Source organism: Chlorocebus sabaeus, chromosome 4, assembly GCF_047675955.1.
Source record: "Chlorocebus sabaeus isolate Y175 chromosome 4, mChlSab1.0.hap1, whole genome shotgun sequence".
NCBI lineage: Eukaryota > Metazoa > Chordata > Mammalia > Primates > Cercopithecidae > Chlorocebus > Chlorocebus sabaeus.
Genome location: NC_132907.1, coordinates 28,987,907 through 29,013,050, shown reverse-complemented (window position 1 = coordinate 29,013,050; position 25,144 = coordinate 28,987,907). Strand labels below are relative to the sequence as shown.

Below are 25,144 nucleotides of genomic sequence, written 5' to 3'. Positions count from 1 at the left end.
AATGTCCACCAACTGACGAATAAAACCCAAAATGTTGAATATTCAACAATGGATTGCTATTCAGCAACAAAAATTAATGAACTACTGATACATGCTCCAACATGAATGAACCTCAAAAACATGCTCAATGGTAGAAGCTAGACACTAAAGACTATATATTGTGTAATTCCATTTATACACACTTTCCAGCAGAAGCAAATGTATAGATAGAGGCAAATGTATGGATAGGGACAAAAAGCCTATCAGTGCTTGCAGGAGCTGGGTGTTATTGGAGTTGATTTACCTTGTCAACAGCACCCTTGAGGTGGTCTATGAATGTCTGCTGCCAAAGTTCTTAAGAGGTTCCCTGGTCACCTCCTTTTCTAACATTTGTGCAATTCTTGTTGCAAATCTTTTAGGTACTTTAGTCTTATAATATATTTTGTTCCCTTTTGTGTAGTCAAAGTCTATTAAAGTTTCTAAACATGCCTTAGTCACATCCCAAATCAAGATTTGGTTGTGCAATTATTTCTTCCATGCCATGAAATACCCTTGCCATCATTGTGTACACTTTTTTTCGGTTTAAGTTAGAGTCATTTCTTTAGTAGTAAAAACTAATGCCAATGATAAGGTTCCAGAGCTAGCCCACTAGAGACATCACAGATTGAGAGTTCTGGATCCTGAAAGGCAAAGGTCATGTGGTTTAGCACTGAAGAGTTTCTGCTTCAGTTTTGGAAGAGTACTACTCCAAAACACATTACACCTGTGCATGCACACACACACATGCACACTTATGTATGCACAGTTCTCACTCTTTTTCTGATTATTTCTAGTACAACTTATTTAGCTTTCTTCCTAAGAATATAATCAGCACTCCTCTTTCAAACATAAGACTACTTACAGATCTTTACTTACCTGAAATTACTGTTAAATTATTCCCTACTATTAGAATTTCCTTTCAGATTCCATAGAGTAGATTCATAGCAGATCCCACTCATTCAAAACCAAAACAAGAAGACTAACAGTCATCAAAGCCTCTTCTTGTACGTACAACCCACCCTTATCTTACATACTTTCCCAGCTCTAGCATTCTCTTCCTGTCCCTGTACACCCAAGAACTGCTCTCTCCAAAGTCACCTCCTGGTTCTCAGTCTGGTAAGTACCTAAAATCTGTAATGTATATCTTTCTCTTGTTTTTTTTTCTGTTGCTTCATTTACTGGGGTTTAGTTTTTTGAATTTTTGGTTTCTGGTTGGCTCTTATGGGCCTCAGCCTCCTTGTGAGGAGCTCTTTTTATTTTTTTTCACTGAAACTTTGCCATTACTGGTCCTATGATGTTGTTTTTGAAGGTGTTAGGTCAGCATGCAGATGAAATCAAGAGGCCTGGAGATAAAGAAATAGGTGAAAATTGGAGCCATGTGAATGATTACAGAGTTTGGAAGCAGAACATGGCATGGAGGGTGGAATTTTAAAATGTATCTCAGAAGTCCATGGTAGGATAGTCACATTGGCCAGAGTGGCAGAGCTGGGATAGGCCCAGGGTTGGTAAGTTTCCCTGAGCGATTTATAGAGGGATACTGTTACCTCTTCTTCTCCACACATGTTCATGTCGCTTTTGTCTCAGTAGTCACAGTGTATCTACCAGTCGGCATATTTTTCCCCTAATCTTGTCATCTTTGCAGAATTTGACACTTTTCACCATTCTTTCCACCCCATTTCTCACTTTTTCCATATTAAAATGTTTTCTTCCTGGCCAGGCATGGTGGTTCATGCCTGGAATCTCAATACTTTGGGAGGCTAAGGTGGGAGGATCACTTGAGCCCAAGAGTTTGAAACCAGCCTGGGCAGCATAGTAAGACTTCATCTCTATAACAACAACAACAACAACACCCCCTCCCCCAAACCAAAAACTTTTCCTTCCCTTACATTTTGTGATTATCCTCCCTCCCAGTTTTTCTTGTGGTTTTTTTTTTTTTTTTTTGGCTGTTTGTTGTATTTGTCTGTTTAATGTTGTCCACAGCACTTTTCCTGCTACAAACGTTCCCGGCATATCTGTATCTCATCTCAATCTTAAGTCAAGTGCTATATCTTAGTTCTAGACATCTTTCCTAAATTTCATTTCAGAATGTTGTCCATAATGGATCTCAATATTTTCTGCTCTTTCCTCCCACAGCTGCTCTTCCTTCATATTTTTGGACCTAAATTATGCACTGTTTACTTAATCCTCCAAGACATAAATCTCAACTCCTCCTTCTGCTTTACTGTCAAGAGTAGATTAAGTCCATTAAGAATACTGCTTTTACGGCCGGGCGCGGTGGCTCAAGCCTGTAATCCCAGCACTTTGGGAGGCCGAGACGGGCGGATCACGAGGTCAGAAGATCGAGACCATCCTGGCTAACACAGTGAAACCCCGTCTCTAATAAAACTACAAAAAAAATAGCCGGGCGAGGTGGCGGGCGCCTGTAGTCCCAGCTACTCGGGAGGCTGAGGCAGGAGAATGGCATGAACCCGGGAGGCGGAGCTTGCAGTGAGCTGAGATCCGGCCACTGCACTCCAGCCTGGGCGACAGAGCAAGACTCCGTCTCAAAAAAAAAAAAAAAAAAAAAAAAGAATACTGCTTTTACAACCTTCTAAACCAGTGGTTCTCAACATGGGGTTTGCAGACCACAAGAAGGAGCTCACCTGGGAACTTGTTAGAAATTTAAAATTTTAGGCCCCACTCCAGACTTAATGAACTAGTAAACTCTGGAGATGGGGCCAGCAATTTGTTGTAACATGCCAACATGCTGATTCTGATGCACACTGAAGTCTGAGAACTGTTCAAAACTAGTTGTTAATCTGAGAGATCTATGGTTGGACTTCAGGAGGATCAGAAAGTATCAGTAACTGTAGCTAAAACTGAGTGTATGCCCATATATATTTTTCTCAGTGGAGAGCTTTTATTCCTTTTATCTTCAAATGAGTTCAATGATTCTCAAATTTGGGGCTGTTCCTTGCTTCCCATCACTACTACCTCTTACCTTTGTTCAAGACCTCATTATAGCTTATTCAGATTATTGCAATAACCTACTCAGCTTCTTTGCCTCTAGTCTGCACCCTTTCCAATGTATCTCCAGGTTGCAGTGACAGTCATCTCTTTCCTTCCTTCCTTCCTTTTTTGAGGTGGGGTCTTACTCTATCACTCAGGCTGGAGTGCAGTGGCACAATCACAACTCATTTTTCACTGTAGGCTCAAACCACCAGGCTCAAGCAATCCTCCCACCTCAGCCTCCCCAGTAGCTGGGACTGCAAGCATGCACCACCATGCCTGGCTAATTTTTTGCTGTTATTGTTTGTTTGGTAGAGACGGGGTCTTTCCTTGTTGCCTAGGCTGGTCTCAAACTCCTGGGCTCAAGCAATTCTCCTGCAGTAGTCTCCCCAAATCCTGGGATTACAGGCATATGCCACCGCGCATGGCCAATCATTTTAGAACGTGAATCTGATCACGGTCATTCTTCAGCTCCAAGGTCTTCCTGCTTATGATAAAGCAACCTCTACCACGACAAATAATATCCTTCATAAAGGCTTATTCCTGTGCACGCATCTCTAGTCATTCTCAGCCCAGCAATAATAGACTTAGAATCTTCCGGACCTCACTCGAGCTCTCTTTTACCCCCCTGACTGTATATTGTACATGCTCCGTCTGGAATGCTCTTCACTGCTCCTCCTTCCCTCCCTGCTTGGGTAATTCCTATTTGTTCAATATTCAGCTCAAGCAATATTTCTTCTGGGGTCTTCCATTAGAACTCAGTTTAAGAGGCCCTCCTGTGTGCTCTGAATCCCCCCACGCTTATCCCTATGGTAATAATAATTCTCAAACATTTTGATCTTAGGGTCCCTTTACATTCTTAAAAATTATTAAGAACTCTAAAATGCTTTTATTACTATCCATATTAGAAATTAAACCTGAGAAATTTGGTACTTTGAGATTCATTTAAAAATAATTATAAGCCCACTTTGTTAATATAAATAATGCATTTTTTTCCTTAGAAACTGAGACCTAAGGCAAAAATGATGCTTTTTTATGATAAAATATTTTCCCAAAACATTGGTGAGAAGAGTGGCATTGTTTTACATTTTTCAAACCTTTTTAATGTCTGGTTTAATAGAAGACAGCTGAATTCTCCTATGTATGTATTCTTTATTTTTTTTAACTTTTATTGTAGATCCAGGGGTACATGTGAAGGTTTGTTACATAGGTAAATTCATGTCATGGGGTTTGTTGTACAGATTATTTCATCATCCAGGTATTAAGCCCAGTGCTCAATAACTTTCTGCTCCTCTCCCTCCTCCCACCCTCCACCCTCAAGTAGACCAGTGTCTGACGTTTCCTTCTTTGTGATCGTGAGTTTTTTGTGCATTCAATCTGTTGTGATATGTTTTGGTTGAAATATATGGGGGAAATCTGATCTCATAAAGATAAGGTGTTGGAAAAAGGAAAACTATTTTATAGCCTTTCCAAGTAGTTCTAGATATTATTCTTTGATACTGTACCAAACTTACATGTGGTAGTTTCTTAGCCTGCACTGCAGTGTGGACTGAATCTGAAACCACTTCAATTAAGTACTGAAATCCAACAGTCTATCTTGCACATACCAGAATCTTTTTGCCTTTGTAACGGCACCCACTGGCCATTTGAAAAATAGGTGTCTACTAAGTTGTAAAAATCACAAAAATGTTGACATATTTCATTATATAATGTCAAAAATAAATTGTTAATATCATGCTTCTCTTACTAGAAAAGTCTCTAAGTACTGGAAAGCTGTCAAGCTTAGGTTGGTGGATACAAGTGTAACAAAATTTGTATTTTCCCGTGAAAATTCAGAGCGACACTAGTGCTTTTTCCGGAGACAACCATTTCACTTGGGCATGTAGCGGCAGTAGTTTCCATTTTTTCACACATATTCTTTAAAAGACGTGTATGCAAGGATGGATTTGAAAATATATATATAATTTTTAGTTCTTTATGAAGGGCATTTTTAAAGTGAAACTAGCATATTTTAAAACCTGAAATGTTGTATGATATGAAGAATACAAAATGCAACTACCAGTACAGACTGGCGCCACTGCCTTGATTGCTGTTAAGGTGTCAGCAGTTTAATCTTTCACGTTACTAGTGCAAATGTCAACAAAGTGAAAAAGGTCAACAAACTCTTAATATTATTATGAAAATCGTTTTGACCTTGCCAACCCACTGAAAAGGTCTCGGTACCCTTAGGGATCTACGGAGGGCATTTTGGGAGCAGCTGCCCTGGACTCACTACTGTTGTCTCTCATTAGGTTGCAAGTTCTATGTGAACTGTCTGTAACTGTCTGTTACGTGCCCTTGCCTCATAGTGCCTGGGACACAGCACTCAAACATCAATACCTGTGGAAAGAGCGAGTAAATACAGCTTATAAGCCTTCATCTTACTGCCTCTTTCCTTAATTCAACCTGAACCTACACATTTTGTAAAATTTTGTTTTTTTCACAATTAGGACGCTTGCCAATTTTTTTAAATAGTTGGAGTTGGGGTGCTGCCTGTATGTGATAAGGATGCCCTATAGTTTGGTCAAGTGTTTTTCTGTGTTACCCAAGAGTCATTCCTCCTTTACAGTCCCGCACCAGCAGGCCAGGCCGCTTGGTTTCCCAGTCCGAAACCGGAAGGAACCGGGTAGACAGAGCACAAGAGTCGCATCGACTTTTGGGGAAAACAAAAACACCGATAAACAAAACACTCGCGGTGAAACCAGCAGCAGCAACAGCCCCAGGCACCCGGGAGCAGGAGGCCGCAGCCCCGCGAGACCCGCCGGGTTGCCGGGGCGACGCTTCCGGCTGGCGCGCGCAGCCCCGGGAGCAGGGGAGTTGTGAAATGGGCGGCTAGATCTGCCCGGCGCTGTGAATTCGCCAGCGGGAGCGCGCTCGCGGCCGCGCGTTCTCCGCTTTCCCGGTTCCGTCGCTGACGCGTCGTAGACGTTGGGGAGCGGGAAGGCAGCGGCAGCGGGGTCGGGATGAACAGCGGCGGCGGCTTCGGTTTGGGCTTAGGCTTCGGCCTCACCCCCACGTCGGTGATTCAGGTGACGAATCTGTCGTCGGCGGTGACCAGTGAGCAGATGCGGACGCTTTTTTCCTTCCTAGGAGAAATCGAGGAGCTGCGGCTCTACCCCCCGGAGTAAGTGCTGGAGCTCGGCTGGGGGAGGGGCGCGGGCGCCATAGAGACCTCGGGAGCCGAGGCGTGGGGGAGAGCGCGGACGCGGGCGCGCGGTGCGTGTCACGTGATCGCCCGGGCTTACCTTGGTGCCCATATTTGATTACGGCACCGGGTTCCGCCGTCCGGCTCTCCTTATTAGTCGGATTTGGGGGGTTAACTACTGCACGGAGCCCTTACCAAGGATTTAGAATGGTTGCCCTTTCCGTGCCTCTGGGACTTGTGTTAGCTCAGGGGTCTTCGAATTCCGTGCCCCCTCTTCCTCATTTCCCCCCGAACTTAAGATGGCCGCAGGTGGGCCCGGAACAGCCCTCATGGCAAACGCCTCATCGCGTTTTTGCACTCTGAAAATCGCGGAGACCGCGCCTGAGCCACTGTCCGGTTTTTAAGGCCTTGGTGTCAGGCCGTTTTGCTGACGAGAAAGCCTGCTGCTGATGACAAGATGGAACTGGGGCTGTATTTGTTTCCCAGGACGGTCACACAAAACTTAGCATCTTGATTTATCTAACCGAGCGCATCCATGTTCCCAAAGATATGTCTGTTCGCCGTTTTGGCAACAGATTAAATTTTCCTCCTGAAAGGTCACACTGTCCCAGAGCTTTCAGAAAAAGTGTCAGTCGGTGCAGGGTTATCCCTGCCGTGTACATTTAAAATCCAGATCTTGGCTGGCATTCACGGCTCGCGGCCACTTCCCAGATGGTGTATTTTGGAATGGTAAAATTTCCCTCGTACGATATTATCTATTTAGAAAACTCGCAAGGGGTTTGCAGGTTGTTCACATTCTTGCACACGTATTTTTTTTTGATAGTAGATCTTACAGTATTAAGATCCTCTGTTTTTTGTTCATTATATCAAAATCCTTTGAGGGAAGGGGTAATTGTTACCCAAGATTTCTTTCTTTAAAAAAGAAATTGATTTATTTCCTAGTGATGCATTTAGACCTGTTTTTCTTTAGTTTTCTATCTTAGGTTATAACAGTGCTGCTGCATAGCTATGTAAAAGTTGTGTGGTTATTTTTTACTTAAGTTTTTCTTGTCTGCTTTTTGTTTTGGAGTATTTCATCCATACAGAAAAGTTGAAAGAGTAATACATTGAACATCCATGTTCCCTTCACGAGCATTTTGTCTTTTTTTGGCTACAGTTGATTATTAAAATTTCCCCAGTTATTCTAATAATGCTTTTTTGTCTGTTTTTGATGTAGTATATAATTAGATATACTGTCTCCCTTGAATATGCCAAGTAATCCATGTATTAATATTTATCTCCTTTAATCTAGTACAGTCCTGTCACCTTTTAAAACATTTGAAAGTCGTGACATTGACATTTTGTTCTGTAGTTCATTTTGTCTTGTAAAATGACCCATAATCTGAGTTTATATAGATGAGATATATAGAGATATGTGCATATATATATCTCTCTTTATATTTCTTCATGACGAGACTCAGGTAATACATTTTTGACGAGAATACTGCATAAGTGCACGCACATACATTTTGATTGATTAACCATGGCATTATTGCTTTAATTAACTTTTGGAAATGCTTTCAGCCATCTCAGTTTAAGCTCTCAGAACATTTCTTAATAATTGAGAATTATTTGGGGTGAGTGCTGTATCCTGCAGGCATTGGAATCAATCAGTAAAATATTTTGTACATGAACCTTTGTAAATCTTGCTTTCAAGACTGTGGTAATAAGGTATCTCATAGGTAGAAGAAATATATTGCAGAATGTTCTTCATTATCAACATAACATTTATTTGGTTGAAACCTGGGTTTGGGTGACAGCACATTACCAGTTATTAACTGACAGTAATGGGCTACTTCTTTGAAATCAGGTGTTATTACTTGGAGTTTAAAAGTCAAAGAGAATAAAAAGCACTTAAACATATGGAAGATTACAATAGTGTGTGTCACAAACTGTAACACATAAAGCAAAATTATTGCATACATGTAACATATATAGGCCAGGCAAAATCCTTAACTAGTTTTTCCGTAAGTGCAATACTAAATCCCTCATTCATGTTTTAAAGCAATATTAACATGCTTTATTCACAGGTTTTCTGCTTCGTAATGAAGTTGTCCTTGCCTGGTCCTTATATTAGAAGACGTGTTTGCAGATTTGGACCGAAATGGATAAAAATTGCAATAGTAGTAGTTGTATTGAAAATATATTGTTTTACAGTGTCACATAAATTATTTTATGACATCTTTAGAACTGAGTAGAAAATCGTTTTAAAATTGGAAATATATTCATATATTTATTTCCATATATATATTTCCAAGTATATTGGAAATACAGTAATAGAATGTGAAAATAGTTTCTCATTTAAATTTTATGATTGAGCCAGGTGTGGTGGTGTGCACCTATAGTCCCAGCTACTCAGGAGGCTGTGGTGGGTGAAAGAATAGCTTGAGCCCACGGTTTGATTCCAACCTGAGTAACATATTGAGATCCCTATCTCTTAAAAACAAAAAATGACTTAAGTTGCTAATATGAAAATTCAGGTTTTAAACTTAATTCTTTTGGCATGATGCAGTGGTTGAGTTTCATCTTTATATTTTAAACGTTAAGAATTTTTTAAGGTTAGGGAATTCTTGTGAACATTCACTGTAAGCATTAATTTTTATTTGCAATTTGTCATCCTTTTTTTGTGCTGCCAGTTGATAAATATGTAGAATTACTATTAACTTTTTGTACGGTAAATCAATCTCACAGCTTGTGAAAACTTCCTTACACAAGTAAGAAATCCTTGTTGTTTTTTCGGTAAATTTTTCATTGAGGTTTAATGTACCTACAGAGAAGTGCACAGATGGTAAGCGCAGATTGGTGAATCTTTACAAAGTAGACATATACCTGTATAACCAGCATACAGGATTATCTGCACCCTGTCAGTTCCCCATGACCCCCTTCAGATAACTAAACCCTGAAGGGTAAGCCTATCCTGATTTGTTACACTAGATACTTTTCCTGTGTTAATTTTTTTTGCTTGATTTCCTTCACTTCTCTGGTCTTCAAAAGTTCTAAGAAAGAATGGAAAAATCTGTCAACTACTTATTGAAGTTTATTTAGTTTAAAAAAAAATAACCACTAAAACCACTTTATAGAAAATAGAGAAAAGGAAACAGCACTTGTGATCCCACCACTCTATCAAAGCTTCTTTCCATTTCCATGTATTTCGCTGCAGTCCTTTTCACATGCATTAATAAATATTGGACATATTACCTCATTGGTTTTAAAAATAATTGTATAGTGCTATCATTATGTAACATATGTAATATAGTGTAATCAAAGGAATCACACTGTGATTTTAAACTTTTTTCACTTAATTTGTCATAAGCATTTTCCATATTGCTGTTTTATTTATAGTAATAATATTTAGAGATTAGTAATTTCTGAGTGTATAGTGTGTTTTTGAAATTCTATTGTTGGATATTTTGATTGCTTTTTTTGGTATTTCAAATTAGTGGATTTTAGCTAGAAACATTGGGAGGTGTGTATTTTTGATTGTCAACAATGATTGGAGGGCCTGTAGGCGTTTAGTGGGTAAATGTTAGCAATGCATAAGTAGTCTTAAGCAGGAGGAATTGTGCTAATCCATAGGGCCACTGAAGCCCAGTGGAGAAACCCTGTTATAAATAATGCACCAACTAATATTTTTGTACACGATACTGTATGCTTTGCTCATGTTTTGGCGTATCTTTTTTGGTAGGTCCTCTGTCCTCTAAAGGATGTATATATTAATGTACTGATAAAATATTGGACATATTATTACCTCATTAGCTTTAAAAATATTGTATAGTGCTATTATTATGTTTAATAAAAGACAAAATAACCCATTAGGGCCAAGAAATTTAATTGATGCCCAAAAAGTTGATTCTTTGGTTTCTGCGTTTACTACCCAGTGAGAAGTTTTAATTTTTTTTGAAAAATTGGTAAGATTTTGTATTTTAAAAAAGCAAAACTTAAGTCAACAAATGAGATCAAACTAAAATCTGCTAAATTTGGGTACTGCTACTTTCTTTTTTAAAATTCATTTTTAAAATTTTTTTAATTTAATTTATGTATTTAGTGTGTAGAGACAGGATTTCACCATATTACGCAGGCTGGAGTCAAACTCCTGGGCTTAAGCAGTCTGCCTGCTTTGGCCTCCTAAAGTGCTGGGACGACAGATGTGAGCCACTGTGCCTGGCCTGCTTGTTTCTATAGATACATACATTTAGACCAAATGGAATATGTCACCCCCTTTTATTTGTTTTTTTCCCCAAGGTCTTCCTCTGTTGCCCAGGCTGGTCTTGAACTCCTGGGCACAAGCAAGTACACATTTGTTTGATGAACTGTCTGTATGTTGGCTTGCCACTCTAATAATTTTAGTTTATAATGGTCAAGATAAAATAGTGTTACCTTTCCTGAAAATTCCAAATATTTGTATTTTTATAAAGTAAATGTAAGTTGATCTTTATTCTATTTTAAGGAAGGTAATTGGAAATGAAAATTAAGAAAATTGGCCGGGTGCAGTGGTCCACGCCTGTAATCCCAGCACTTTGGGAAGCTGAGGCAGGCGGATCACAAGGTCAGGAGTTCAAGACCAGTCTGGCTAACATAGTGAACTCTTGTTTCTACTAAAAATACAAAAAATTAGCTGGGTGTGGTGGTGTGCACCTGTAATCCCAGCTACTTGGGAGGCAGCAGGAGAATCGCATGAACGTGGAAGGCGGAGGTTGCAGTGAGCCAAGGTCCCGCCATTGCACTCCAGCTTGGGCGGCAGTGTGAGACTCTGTCTCAAAACAAAAACAAAAACAAAAAAATATTGCTTAAATTAGTGGAGTAGCCATACCTAGTATCCATACTTCCATGATAATGCTGTTCAGAAGAGACCCAACATTTTTTTAACCAGTTCCCAGGCTTGTGAAATGTTGGTGGCATATCTTCACATATAGTTACATTACAATCCAGACTCAGAGTGCATATTTCTGTGGATGTTTTAAATTTGAAATGAAGTAGATTTCAACTAGGGGTATTTGGAAATGTGGTTTTAGTTTTCAGTAGTTCTTTCTTACGTTTACATTCCTTCACCAAAGGATTGGTCAATTTAGGAATTGTTGCTTCGGTGATGACTGTCAGGCTCTTGAAGGTTTCAGAGGCAAAAGAGTTACTCTTGTTGGCATTGCTAGGGCTTTAGTAGGTTATTGTAATCATAGACTGCTCTCGGTTACAAAGGACAGAAACAGTGTTACCCAAGGTAGATCAAGAAGAGACATTATTATTAAAAAGAAAGATTTCACTACATTGAAAAATAAAGATTGTAGTACAGCCAGGCCTCATGGGAACTATGACTGGGAACTGAAAGGGTATCAGCAATCAAGATGACTGTCTGCTTCTTTCTCTCCAGTGTTTATTATCAATTCAGTTTGTTTCTATCTACTCTATTTCTTTGCATACCTATTCTGTACTCATCATTTGGCTTACAGCTTACTGTAAATCACCTTTCAGCCCAATAGAGAGAACCTGATTGATTGATCTAGTGCATTTGGTTGAGCCTGACTTCCCAAATTATAGGTTGCTGGTCAGCCAGGGAAATGGGCCCTTGAGACTGGTGACTAATCACTTGTGGCTAGAGAAGCTTACAGGATCTGTTGAGGGTTTCACATAAGGAAACCATGCTAAGGCCTGTGCCGAAGCAATATAGAACGTCTTGGTAGCACATGTAGGAGGCTGTACCTAATGATTGTGGTATCTTAAGATGGTTTACCAGAAGACTTGGAAATTTGAGCCTTGAAGAATAGTGGAATTAGCATTCAAAATGGCGGGAGTTAGGATACCATAACCAAATGGAACAGCATATATGAAGACCCTTATGTTTGTGATGTGTTGTTGGAACCACAGGTATAATTTTTGGTTATCATCATTTACATGATGAGGCAAGAACAGAATAGTACTTTAAGGAAATTTAATATGTGGAGTGACACAATGAAATTTAGTGTTTAGAAAGATCACTGTGGGAGTTTTTGTGGAAGACCATTAATAAGGATTTGAAGTTGGGTGCTGTGTGATTTGTTAAGAGCTGTTTAGTAATCCACATGAGAAATGATGAGGGTCTGAATTAAGGCATTGGTAATGAGAATGATGAAAAAAATTAATGTGACAAATATTTAGAAGGTACTCTAAGTAGGATTTATTGACCAATTGGATGAGGAGGACAGAAAGGTCAAGGATAATTTTTCAGTTAGAATAAGTAGAGTTTTGGAAATAACTTCAAATCTTTGTAGTTTGACCATTTTTTTTTCTTTTTTGAGACACAGTCTCACTCTCTTGCCCAGGCTGGAGTGCAGTGGTGTGATCTCAGCTCACTGCAACCTCTGTCTCCCGGGTTCAAGCGATTCTTGTGCCTCAGCCGCCCAAGTAGCTGGGATTGCAGGCGTGTGCCACCACAGCCAGCTAATTTTTGTATTTTTAGTAGAGATGGAGTTTCATCATGTTGGCCGGGCTGGTCTCGAACTCCTGACATCAGGTGATCTGCCTGCTTCTAACTCCCGTAGTGCTAGGATTACAGGCATGAGCCACCCTGCCTGGCTGACAAAATACTATTTTTAAGACTAAATTCGTAGGGGTGGGAACTTTATTCATTGTGGTTATTCATTCTGGGATGAAGTTGATGAGTCCCAACCATCTTTTGAATGTTGCCAGTCATTGTGGCAGAGGAAAAGAGCCAAATAGTGGTTCTCAAAGCTTCTTCAGAATAGTGACACATGTTGGTTCTGCTCATATTTAACTGACCAAAGCAGGTTACATGGCCACACCTAACTTAAAGGAACAGAAAAATGAAATTTTATTGTGTACCTGGAAAGAGCTTTGGAAGTAGTTGGTGGGCAGCGCTTAGGACGGTCACTCTAGTGACTCCTAGGTTTCAGACTTGGGTAATATGATGGTATCTTTTAGACTTGGGTAATATGATGAGATATGGAATATAGGGGACAGAGGGCAAGACTGGTAAGGAAGGAGGTTGATGAATGTATTTTGGACTTATTTAGTGACCGTCAAGGTGTAATATTCCAGCAGGCACTTGGACCTGGGAGTCTAGAGCTCACAAGAGGCCTGAATTGGCGATTTGGTCATGTAAAGGTGGTGAGTTAAGTCTGGATGTGGATATGATTACCTCAGTGTCAGTACACAAATTGATTTGTCTTAGGTGTTGGGTTGGGTAAGGAGGGATTTTCGGTGAGGGGTGATGTGAATCCTGAATTGGTTGCCTTTAGACAGAAGTGAGTTGGATGCTAAGAGGTACATCTTTTATTTTCAACTTTGGCCTTACTAATTGTGTTAATAATGTTAATAGTCTTAAGTTCTAAATGCAGATACATTTTATTATCACATTGTTTGGTTAATAGCATAAGTATATAAATTTAACTATTATTAATGTGGTGATTCTACATTGTTTAAAGATGGATTTGTTTCTGAACGTGAAGAATTACAAAGAAATCTGGATTTTTGGATTTTAAAAATGACTGTGGAATTGCTAATTTAATAGTATATCAGAATGGTTTAAAGATTCTTGATTAGTTGAATGATTACAGTTGCATGAAGTTTGGAATTAGATGATTAGATGTTAGATGTTAACTTTGCCATTTACTAGTTCCGGAATTGTAGTCGGTTTTCTTTCCTGTTTTGTAAACAAAAGTAACTGACTGTTAAGTCATGTATTTTTCAAGTGATCTTTCTTTTTTTAGTGTGAAAAATCTTAAATGTTTCAAATAGATTTTAGCATAAAATCTATGTTACAGTTTACATATATACTTAGTTTCGTCCTGCTAAACAATTACAGATTTTAATGAAAAGTAATTATGGATAGGCTGACAAAATGATTATCCATGAGGATAGTGTATTTTCGAATCTAACAGGATGTATTCATTTTAGGAAAGGTTCCTTTCATTTGTGCTATGTCTGGTTCATTTTTACTATAGGCCTGCCTGGGTTGAACTGAATCGAGTAGGACCAGTTAGAGTCTATGCTGTTTTGCCTGTAAAATATGTAAGATTTTGTTTGTAAAATCTTTTGTCTGGAAAACCGTATCACTGTACAGCTCTGGTGTATGCAAAAGACCTTAATTTAAATTCCATATTACCTGATTGTTTCTAAGACTGTTGTGAAGTTTTTTAGTCATCTAAATGCTTGGGAAACACATTTAAGAGGCGTTGGAATGATGATAAAATTTGAAATCTTGAGGATTGGAGCTTTTATAAAGGGATTTTTGCTTACATCTGATACACTTTTTGAGTTAATTTTTGGGTTAAATTACCTTTTTTTTTACATTTCACTCGGATTAAGGATTGATTCGAGTTCCAAGTTTTACAAGTAACGCAATAGGCCTGCCTCGATTGCCTTCTGTCTTGGTAGACAAATCACCATTAAATGACTAAGTTTCACTATTTTATGTGTTAATGATCCTTAACAAAAAGTTTTAAAGTCTTAATTTCGTAAGATTATGTAAAGATTAAGAAAGAAATTTTAAGTGATAATGATAAAACCAAGCAAATGTTTATTAGTTCAATTGTTTTTCTTTTTATCTTGCAGCAACGCACCTCTTGCTTTTTCCTCCAAAGTATGTTATGTTAAGTTTCGTGATCCATCAAGTGTTGGCGTGGCCCAGCATCTAACTAACACGGTTTTTATTGACAGAGCTCTGATAGTTGTTCCTTGTGCAGAAGGTTGGTATCTCACTTTTTTCCTCTTATTTTAATTTCTGTCCTGTCTGTTATTGCCTTTAGCTTTCCTAGAGATTGGCAAGTAGACAATACTCTTGGTGTGTGTGTGAAAGTAAGAATGAAATTTGGAGAAGGTAAACATTTTTACCTAATAGTGTTATTAAAATGGTTAATTTATGACTTATGTACATTTGAGATTTTACAATTTAACATTCATAAATTGGCTTCTGGTTTGCTTTGGCTTTCTGTAGTCAATTTGCAGATTGCAAAGAAAGCTTTCTGAAATTTAAAAAAAAATTGATATGGGAAGTTACTTTAAATGTGTAATTAAGCATATACCCTGTGTGTTCAATATTAATACTATTACAAATGAAAACAATGTACACATTTTGGCAAATTGGGGTTAAGTGATATAAGAAAAATATTTGTAATTTATACTTTCAAGTACACTCTTAAGGTAATTTACCTTAATTGTTACTATGAGATCATTATTTTATATTCAGTGTAATTGTTTGCTTTGCAACTGGAATTTAATTTTTTCTTTTATTGGCCCCAAAAAGGGGCAGGAGGAGTGTTGGAAAAAAAGAAAAGCAATTTTCCAAAGCCTCCATAAAGGAAATAGTTCTTGAAGATAGGAACAAAGGCCTTAAAGTATCCATTAAATTTTATGACCTAAACTGCTTTAAGAACTAATTATTACTAATATTTTTTAGTAACTTCTATTTACAGAGCCACTCACGTATAATAGACTGTGCTGAATTTTGACACTTCTGGTGTGTAATAAACTTTTATTCAGAGCACTGACTAGCATGTGTACAGGATTTTAGAATTGGGTTATTATAAATTAAAATGTCTTTAAGTAGATTTTCTCCGGTGGATGATTGTAACTGAAACTGTTTTAAACATAAAAGTTTATGGGAAACAGTTTGATGGGCTTTCATATGTAATTTTTAAAACCTCTTTTAGTGGCTAGGCCACCATTAAAATAATATATAATAAGCAGTTTGCTGCGCTTTCAAGGTTTTATGCTTATTTCGGAATGCCTGTTCTGGGACGTCAAAAACATTACAAAAACATTAATACTATTACAAATGAAAACAATGTACACATTTTGGCAAATTGGGGTTAAGTGATATTTATAAGAAAATTATTTGTAATTTATACTTTCAAGTACACTCTTAAGATAATTTACCTTAATTGTTACTATGAGATCATGATTATATATATAATATAGTGAGTACCAGGCTGGCATTTTTTGAAGTCCCAGAATAGGACATTCTCAGTATTTTTCAGATAAACTTGGAAGTGTCTTTCCCATGCTTGGGGGTTAGAGTAGGTAAGGAAGATAAAAATGGATTAAAGTTCATTATTGGCCACATATATCTTTATCTGCTGATCTGTAAGGCTACAGTGAGCCCCAAATTGGTGATGTGGGAAAGGAGCTGGTTAATGGTTTCGTTCTACAAACTTTGTAGTGAAATTTCATACTGAGAAACTGCCTGGGAAAAAAGAAATCAGGTAAAAGGTTTATTAAAGTGGAATATTAATTATATCAGAAAATTAATGCCACCAATAACACAGGATCTTTTATTATGTTAGCTTATTACTTAATTGGAAGGAATAATTTTGTCAGTGTTGCTTGGTTGGAAACTGCTATATTCCCATAGAATCTTTCATATATCTGAGAAGCCCTACTGTATTTTGTTATAAATGTTCAAGATTATGGGTATGTAGATGTCCCTTTTATTGTTTATTTTACTTGATAGAGATGAATAAATGCACAGTCAGATGTACCTTTTTAATATTTTTAATATTACAACTTGGACAGTTTTACCGTTTTTGAACAGAAAAATTTAAGCATACTTTTATTGCAATTTTTAAGTAAGTAAATATTTTAAAACACTAACCTGCAATTGGTATTGGTGAAACATTCAGATATGTGTTTTTCATTAGTTGTGTTAAATACAGCAGAGATGAATTTAGGGAACCTTGAGAATTTCACAGTGAGCTGTTAAAAGTCTGATTATGCACTACAAGCAAAGAAATAGTGCATTATTGTATTAAAAAAGGTAGCAGAGTGAGTGTGAAATAACCAAAGGAAAGTATTCCAGTGGAGTACTGTAAGAGGAGATGTGCTGTGGTGCTATAAGCAAGCAGTGTTCTGTTGACCTCATCCTTTCCTTGATGTTGAACAAACAGCATCATAAGTGAGAAAAACCATAGAAAAAATTTTAAGAAGTTTTTTCAGTTTCTTTGAATTGCTGTTTTTTAGTGCAGACAGTAATGTGAGAAGATTGTAAGTTGTAAAAGTAACATTTGATGTGTAACAGTTTCATGCATATTAAGCCTTAGCGTTTGTTAATAAAACATGCCATTTCAAAATAAAATATGCTTTCATTATACTTGTCCAAATATGACCTCTTTTTGTTGTTGCGTGCATTTCAGATTTCTTTTTATAAATGTTAACACGTAGAAAAAGATACGGTCAAACATAACAAGGGTGTCAGCCTAATCATCAGTCATAACTTTATGTCCACATTTTCTAGTAGATGGATTTTGACTATTAATTTGGTTTTGTATGTTTTCTCTATGTGATATTTGTGCATTATTAGATGACTAGACTGGCCAAGGCAGACCTGTTACACTTGCCTGAGTTAGGCATTGTTTGCCATGCCACTAAACCTGCCGTCAAGTGAAATCTTCATTGGGGAAATGAGATCGGAGTCTGAACCGCAGAAGATGGACGCCCTGTCTCTGTTTTTTATTGTTTTACTTTAATTTCATTTCTTTTTCTTTATTTTGTCCCTTTTTTTGTTTTTGTTTTTGTTTTTGTTTTGTTAAATCTCTTTCACTTTAACTTGTGAGCTGGTTTTCCCAGTTCTTTGTAAATGGTATTTCATTAAGGGTTCATAACGTGTTGCAAATTATATTGGGAGATGATTAGCAGAGCTCAACCTTAAGATAAAGCAAATTTTCATGTGGTAAATTAGGATACAGTGTTGTGAAGCTCAGTGTGAGTCTTAATTCGTGTGTATGGACTGATAAGGTACATTTTGTGCTTGAAACATTAAAACACTGATAAATATCTCAGGAACACTTTCTGATCTCAGCGCAACATTTTTCCATTTTTTTTCCCCCTAGTATACATCTCTCATAAAAACTGATAGCTTCTAATTTTTGTCCTTCCCCCTGAAATTTTAGGCATACAAAATCGTCAAGGAAAATAAGTAAATATAACAATCTGGGAGTAGAGGAGAAGAGCCTTTCATTTTTATAATGGTTATTTATTATAGAACTTATTTCCTTGACTTACGAAGACTTTGTTGCCTATGTGGGGAATGGATATTTGAGAAACTTACTTGCATGTAGGTTTTTGTTAGCTTGAATTTTTCGTTGAATATTTTTCAGAGGTTTTTAGCTTCTAAATGGATTTTGAGATTAGGACTATTACTTTAATACAGTGAGAGATGTTTTCCTCAGTTGATTTTGAGGAGTATAGTTTGGGAAAAATGCTAAATGCTTATTTGTTTTATACTTTTATAAACTCTGTTATTTGGAGGGTAAATTTGGTAGAATTCTGTCTTGGAAATTAAGCAATGGAGCTTTTTCTTAAAGTACTTTTACCATTACCTTTAGGTAATTAGAATAAGTATATAGAGTAATTAGAATGGTAATTAACAGTTAATTTGTTTAAAAATGTGCTTATAGTGGAGTTATACATTTATAGTAGTTTATTACTCTTGTGAAAGGCAGTGAGAGAGTCTGACAACCTACTGATATTTTATTTAAGCTAAAAGTAAAAGACTTCATAACACTAAGTAGTCAGCTTTTGGCCCGGTGTTGAATACCCTTTTTGTTTGTATAGTCTTTCTACAATGTCTTCAATAGGTAGTTTTGCTTGTTAATGGACAAGTAATATTAAATTTGGAACATTACTAGATTAGAACTCTTAGTTTCTTTAGGTGCATACATTAAGGTAGTGAAGATGGAGTTTCTGCCTCAAAACCTCAATTTATCAAGAATGTTCAGGTTTTACAAACCTTTTAAGATACCAATTTATAACAGATAAAACAGGTGAAATCACTATAAATAGTATAGTGTATATGTGGGTATATATAAATACATGTGTTACTATCAATAACTAATACATATAAAGCAGATTATTGTTATTTGATGTTTTCCATAAGGCCCACCTGCCTTTTGTTGATGCATGTTAAGAAATTTGTTCTCCAGAATTTATACTGAAATAATAAAGATAACTTTGTTTTTGAAATGAATAAAGTAACATAAACTTAGAAGCTGCAAAGTTAGAAAATAGTAGGCATTTGCTAAAGCTAATAAAACGTAATTTTTATTTGCTTCCTATAAAGAAGGCATAGCCATTATTTAAATCAAATTTTAAATTCTGACTTGAGTTCCAACCATGTTTAGAGATATATTCAGATAATATTGTTTAGGGATTTATCTCTGCACATCTGGTTGTTTTAAATATTTTTACAACTGAAACCAGGCATGGTGCTTGTGAAAATTTACTGAATATGCTATATTTCAGTTTAGCATGCTTTTGTACATTGTCTTTTAAAACACTTTTGGAGAATTAATAATGGAAATGCTTCACTAGCTACCGCCTGAGTGTTCTTCTAAATATATCCACATGTAGTCAACTATTTAAGAATTTTTTTTTTTTTTGCCTAAGGGGATAAGGAAAAATAATGAGAAAGTTGCAGTCCTTATCAGAAGTAATTGGTTAGAATTCAGAAATGAATATGACAAATCGTACTTATTTCAGAGTAAGTTTTTCATTTTTTTAGGTTGTAGGGATTTTTTTTCCTAGTTAATGTTATTAGATTATTTTAGTGTTACTATTTTTATTAGGCAGTTGAAATGTTTTTAAGCAAGCTCTAAGGCATTAACCTCCCCCTTCAGATAAGTATACATAAATTGGTTCTAAAAGTTAATATTTTAAGAAGTTTTCTGAAACCAGGGAACTTTTTTGTTTCCTAAAACATTTTTAGTAGTTTCCCAAGGCAAATTTTTTGGAACTGAATTCTTTTAGGCATCTCCGATGTTGGTGAGATGCCTTATTAACTGAATGGATGTAGGCTTCCTTTTACATTGAAGTTGATTACATGGAGTAAGTTTTTGTTTTCTATTTGAAATTAAATGGAATCTGTTGGAGGGTTATCAAAATTGTTTGCATCACAAATAGGTAGTTTCAGTAACAGGATAGGGGCACTCATTAAGAAATTTCAATTCGCACATATTTGTTTTTTCTTTTTCTTTTTTTTGACTAATTTGGTTATTTGCCATTTCTGGGGATTAAACTTTAAAAAATGTTCTTCTTTTCTGTATCTGATGTTCTGTGTGCTATTAGTGATGCAGCCAACACGAACGGTTGTCATGTGTAACACAACTTTCGATCACCGCGAAAACACCGTCCTGGGAAAGCGTCCATGCTTGATATCGTTTGGTTCATGAACATTAAGTTTCCAGTACAGGTGACCCATAGCTCAAAGTGTTAAATAATTGTCTACATTATTCAGTTTTTAAAATAATATTCCATTAATGAGATTGTTAATATTTGAAGTTTTGCTCACTTTTATTTTTCCTAGTAGAGCAGGATAAAAGGAAAGACTTAAGTTCTTATTTATTTCTTTATACGGATCTGATAGATAGATACATTTATTATTATTATTTTTTAACTGCAAGGGTAATTGTAAAATCATAGTGTAAAGTTTGTGTGGTGTTTCTGCTTTTTGTAATGTTTGGAACTTGCCTCTGCAGGTAAAATCCCAGAGGAATCCAAAGCCCTCTCTTTATTGGCTCCTGCTCCAACCATGACAAGTCTGATGCCTGGTGCAGGATTGCTTCCAATACCGACCCCAAATCCTTTGACTACTGTAAGTACTATAAGCCCTCTTATGAAAAAGAGGTGAACGTCAAACTATGTGACCAGTTGAATAGAGAGCTTCAAATTATTTGCATTTTGATCTTTTTTTTTTTTTTTTAATGGAGAGGATTCAAAAATCACTGCTTAAAGTTTTTTTTTTCCCCACTTTATCACTGACTTAAACTGTGTTTTGGATTTACTCCTGAAGTAATAGGGGATTCATTTAAATTTGAGAACCCAAATAGATTATTCATTAGAAAATCAATTATTAAAACTGAATATTTTAAATAGCATAGATTATCTAGGTAACTGTATTTCTCAGTTAATGAGGACTAAGTCCATTTAAAATATGTGAAATGATCCACAACTTTGGTAATGGGAAAAAATAGGCCTTTGTCTGATACTGAGAAAATGTGATAAGGTGAAAACATGGCAAAATATTTTTCCATTAACTATGCAGAATTAAATCATAATTTAATAATGCTTCCTTAGTGATTTCCAAGTGGGATTTAAAAAGGATATTACTGTTACTGGCTCTTGGTTTTTGTTTAAAAAATTATGGCCATATTTATTTTAAAAGAAGTGCCATTTTTCTTCAAAAGGCAACCTAAAGCAAAATAGAAAGCTCTCCTTAATTGGAAGTTGAATCTAGCTTTGTGGTGTTGGATAGGGATTGAATTAAGAAATGAACTATGTGATTGTAGTTAATTTATCTAGATTGTAAGAGTGGTTCCTGAAATTTTGAAGTGCAAAATTTTAGATTTGTAGTTTTTACATAACATTGCTATGCTAAAGACCTACATTCTGATTCTTGGGGGGAAATGTTTTTTAATTGAACTTATGTGTTCAAGGAACAGAATGGTGGTCAGTATGGGTGAAGCATAGTGAGTGAGGGTCATGAGTGTTTGAGATTGGAGGGGATAGATAGGACACAGATTATGGTAGGGCTTTTTAGACCGTCGAAAGAGGGGTTTGAATTTTATTCTTAAGGTAATTAGAAACCATTCATGGGTTTTAAGCAGGGATATGACATGATTTGACATGTTTTAAAAAGATCAGACTGGTTGCTGTGATAAGAAGTGACATTGATTTCTTAAACTTCTGCCTTCACCTTTAGGAAGTGCCGTTACTTAACAGTTGTTAAATCTTAGTTCTGCGCTGTGTTTGTATATATAGTCATTAATGGTCAAAATGTTCTCTAATAGCAAAGTGGAAATGAAAAGAGTTGTCTTTTTTTTTTGAAAGCTCTTTTAATTCTGAAAATTTTTTTTCTGCTTTCAAATTCTGAGATCTTGTATTTCTTCTAGTTTACGTTCACATTAAAAATAATACGTTTCTTAATGCTGAAAGTAAAAATTGAATTTAGTAGTTATAGAAAGATCATTCAAAGTTTTTTTTTTTTTAAGGTTTTTGTCCTTTTCCTACCATGGCATAAATAAGGGCTCAATATTTTAGATATATATTCTTAGGTAAACTTTCAGCATGATAATAATATCCATTTCTTAGGGTTGATACGAGGATTAAGTTACTACTTCAGTTAAATTCGATGCTATGATAATTGTTGATTATTAGGAACGCATAGTCTGTGTTTTTCAATGACCAAGGTACAGTTTATTCTCATTCTTTGTGAATTCTGTATTTTTGAATTCACTTAGTAAGTAAAATTTTTTTGAAACCCCACATCAACAGTTGCAGCACTTTTGTGGTCATTTGTGGACATACACAGAGTGATGAAAAATTTGGGTTCGTCTATATGCACGGAGGTCAAAATCATCTTGTTTTGGCACTCAGGCTGTAAACAGGCACGTAGTCTGTTTAGTGCTATGTTCTTCGAATTGTGCTTTTTGTTGGTGATTTCACTGTTAAGATGGGCCCACAAGTGTAGTGCCAAACTGCTGTCTAGTGTTCCTAAGTACAGGAAGATTGTGAAGTGCCTCCTGGAGAAAATATTAAATACATGTATTAGATAAGCTTCATTCAGGCCTGAGTTGTGGTGCTGCTGGCTGTGAGTTCAGTGTTAATGAATCGACAATATATAACGGATAAGGTGTCTTTAAACAGAAGCACATATAAAATAAGGTTAAATATTTTATTAGTTAATGTAAATGTGACCAGAGGCTCATAGGAACTTCACCCTGTATTTTCCCTGGGAATAATGGTTCAATATTCAATAATTCATTGTTTGTGGAAACTATAGAACATAGCTACCTCAAGTAATGAGAAACAGCCTGTTTTTTAGGGTCAAGTTTAAAAGTGGCTAAAATATCCAGACAGTAAAATATATTTTGAATTACATTTAAAACTAATGTGACCTTATTTTAATAAATCAGACATATATATGAGTTAAAGTTTGGAGTCCCTAGTCTCCTTTCATTCCTGTTGAGTTCATTCTTTTCAAGATTAGAGAATGGTAGCTTTGGATACTAATAGAAAATATGTGTTCTGTGTGTTTTTTTTCTTCTTTTGATAGCTTGGTGTTTCACTTAGCAGTTTGGGAGCTATACCAGCAGCAGCACTAGACCCCAACATTGCAACACTTGGAGAGATACCACAGCCACCACTTATGGGAAACGTGGATCCTTCCAAAATAGATGAAATTAGGAGAACGGTTTATGTTGGAAATTTGAATTCCCAGGTAACTAAGAAGAAACAAAGCAGCAGTAGCCCTTATTCTTTTTCTCTTCTTAAAAATCGTATCAGTGGATACAGTAATATTTACCTGATTTTTAAAATGGATGTATTTTATCAAAGTGTCACTTTGTTTCCTTAGACAACGACAGCTGATCAGCTACTTGAATTTTTTAAACAAGTTGGAGAAGTGAAGTTTGTACGGATGGCAGGTGATGAGACTCAGCCAACTCGGTTTGCTTTTGTGGAATTTGCAGACCAAAATTCTGTACCAAGGGCCCTTGCTTTTAATGGAGTTATGTTTGGAGACAGGCCACTGAAGTAAGAAATCCTAAACAAAGAAATTTTAATGATTTTGAAAAAATTTAAAGTATTTTTGATGTAATTAAGGCTTTTTTTTTTTCTTTTTAATAGTAATTGGCAATTTGTGGAAAGGAAGACTTTGTGTTAAGTATAAATGAATACATGAGATACTTACCATTTTAGTCTTTAAATTCCTTTATTTAGAGACATTTATTTTCTCATTTTCTGTTTTCTAGGTTCTAATTCAATGTTAACATTATTTATATACCTTGCACAACAGTTGTAGGTCTTTTTCCATAGACTTTAATAAGTCAGGTTAGTTTTACATTATGACTCTAGACTAATTGAGCAACTTAACATGTAGATTGAACTATAGTACTTCCAGTAATAACTGTGGTAAATTCAAAATCTCCGGAGGGAAATTATAAGTGCCCACAAGTGTTTTAAACCAGACATTTTGACTTTTAAGGTTTGCTTACATCCTTGTTTGTAAAACGTTGATACAGCCTTCGAGATGAACTCCAGACCGGCTCTATTTCATGCAGATTATTGAGGCAAATACAGTTTTGCTTGAATTTCATAGATTGCTTTAGTTACACAATTTTTGATCAGGTTTTTTCTGTTAAAGGATAACTAATTGTTGTTAGTGGGTACTTGTCTTCTCAGTGTGGAAGGGGTAAAGCAAGACACATGACATCCATTCATGTGCATCAGAGAAGGCACTCTTATCTCGTAGAGGAAGAATGTGCCTTGCACATTCAAAGCTATGTCTGACTCAGCCATGGTTCAGGGTTGGTTACAATGATGTACATAATATGATAATATACAGATAGCTTTCCCTTCTTCTAGAGTGTACAGGATATCAATAAGATCTTTTGATCTGAAAATACAAATAATTCATTTTCATATTGGTATCAGCATTTTAATTTATTTTAATTCTAAGCTGTGGAAAAGCACTTAATCTAGTCTGTTTGAATTAAGTTAGCTAGGGTCCAATTTTCTTTTTCTGCCGTTTTTGGTTGTATTAGCAAGGAATGATAGGAAGTGGGGATGAGAGATTAATCATGGTTTTGAGGTTGCTTTTGGGTATTCTGTATTTATATCATTCTCATGTGCTTCTGAGATGTCCTCAAATTTATAAATATGTGTATCATATAAATGTTTGTTTTATAAAATGTGTGTATTTGTGATATGCTAATATTTTTAATTTAGAATAAATCACTCCAACAATGCAATAGTAAAACCCCCTGAGATGACACCTCAGGCTGCAGCTAAGGAGTTAGAAGAAGTAATGAAGCGAGTACGAGAAGCTCAGTCATTTATCTCAGCAGCTATTGAACCAGGTAAGTCCATAACGTTGTTACATAGGTCATAGTTTAAAGATCATAGAATCTTAGAACTGGAAGGAATTTTAGAAAT

General features: G+C 36.2%; 1 protein-coding gene across 6 annotated transcripts in view; it reads left to right on the top strand.

The window, feature by feature from the left end:
• Positions 1-5,841: 5,841 nt before the first annotated feature.
• SREK1 (splicing regulatory glutamic acid and lysine rich protein 1) overlaps positions 5,842-25,144 on the top strand; it is a 38,553-nt gene continuing 19,250 nt past the window's right edge. For 4 of the 6 annotated variants that reach the window (XM_007974087.3, XM_007974080.3, XM_073014722.1 and 1 more), the window contains exons 1-6: positions 5,842-6,169; positions 14,774-14,907; positions 20,689-20,804; positions 23,265-23,429; positions 23,565-23,743; positions 24,938-25,068. In XM_007974087.3, coding sequence (XP_007972278.1) covers positions 6,009-6,169; positions 14,774-14,907; positions 20,689-20,804; positions 23,265-23,429; positions 23,565-23,743; positions 24,938-25,068 — 886 coding nt within the window. In that variant the 5' untranslated portion in view covers positions 5,842-6,008. Of the gene's footprint in view, positions 6,170-14,773; positions 14,908-18,677; positions 20,403-20,688; positions 20,805-23,264; positions 23,430-23,564; positions 23,744-24,937; positions 25,069-25,144 lie in introns of those variants that run through there. The other 2 variants (XM_007974096.3, XM_073014724.1) reach the window with 1 other exon arrangement.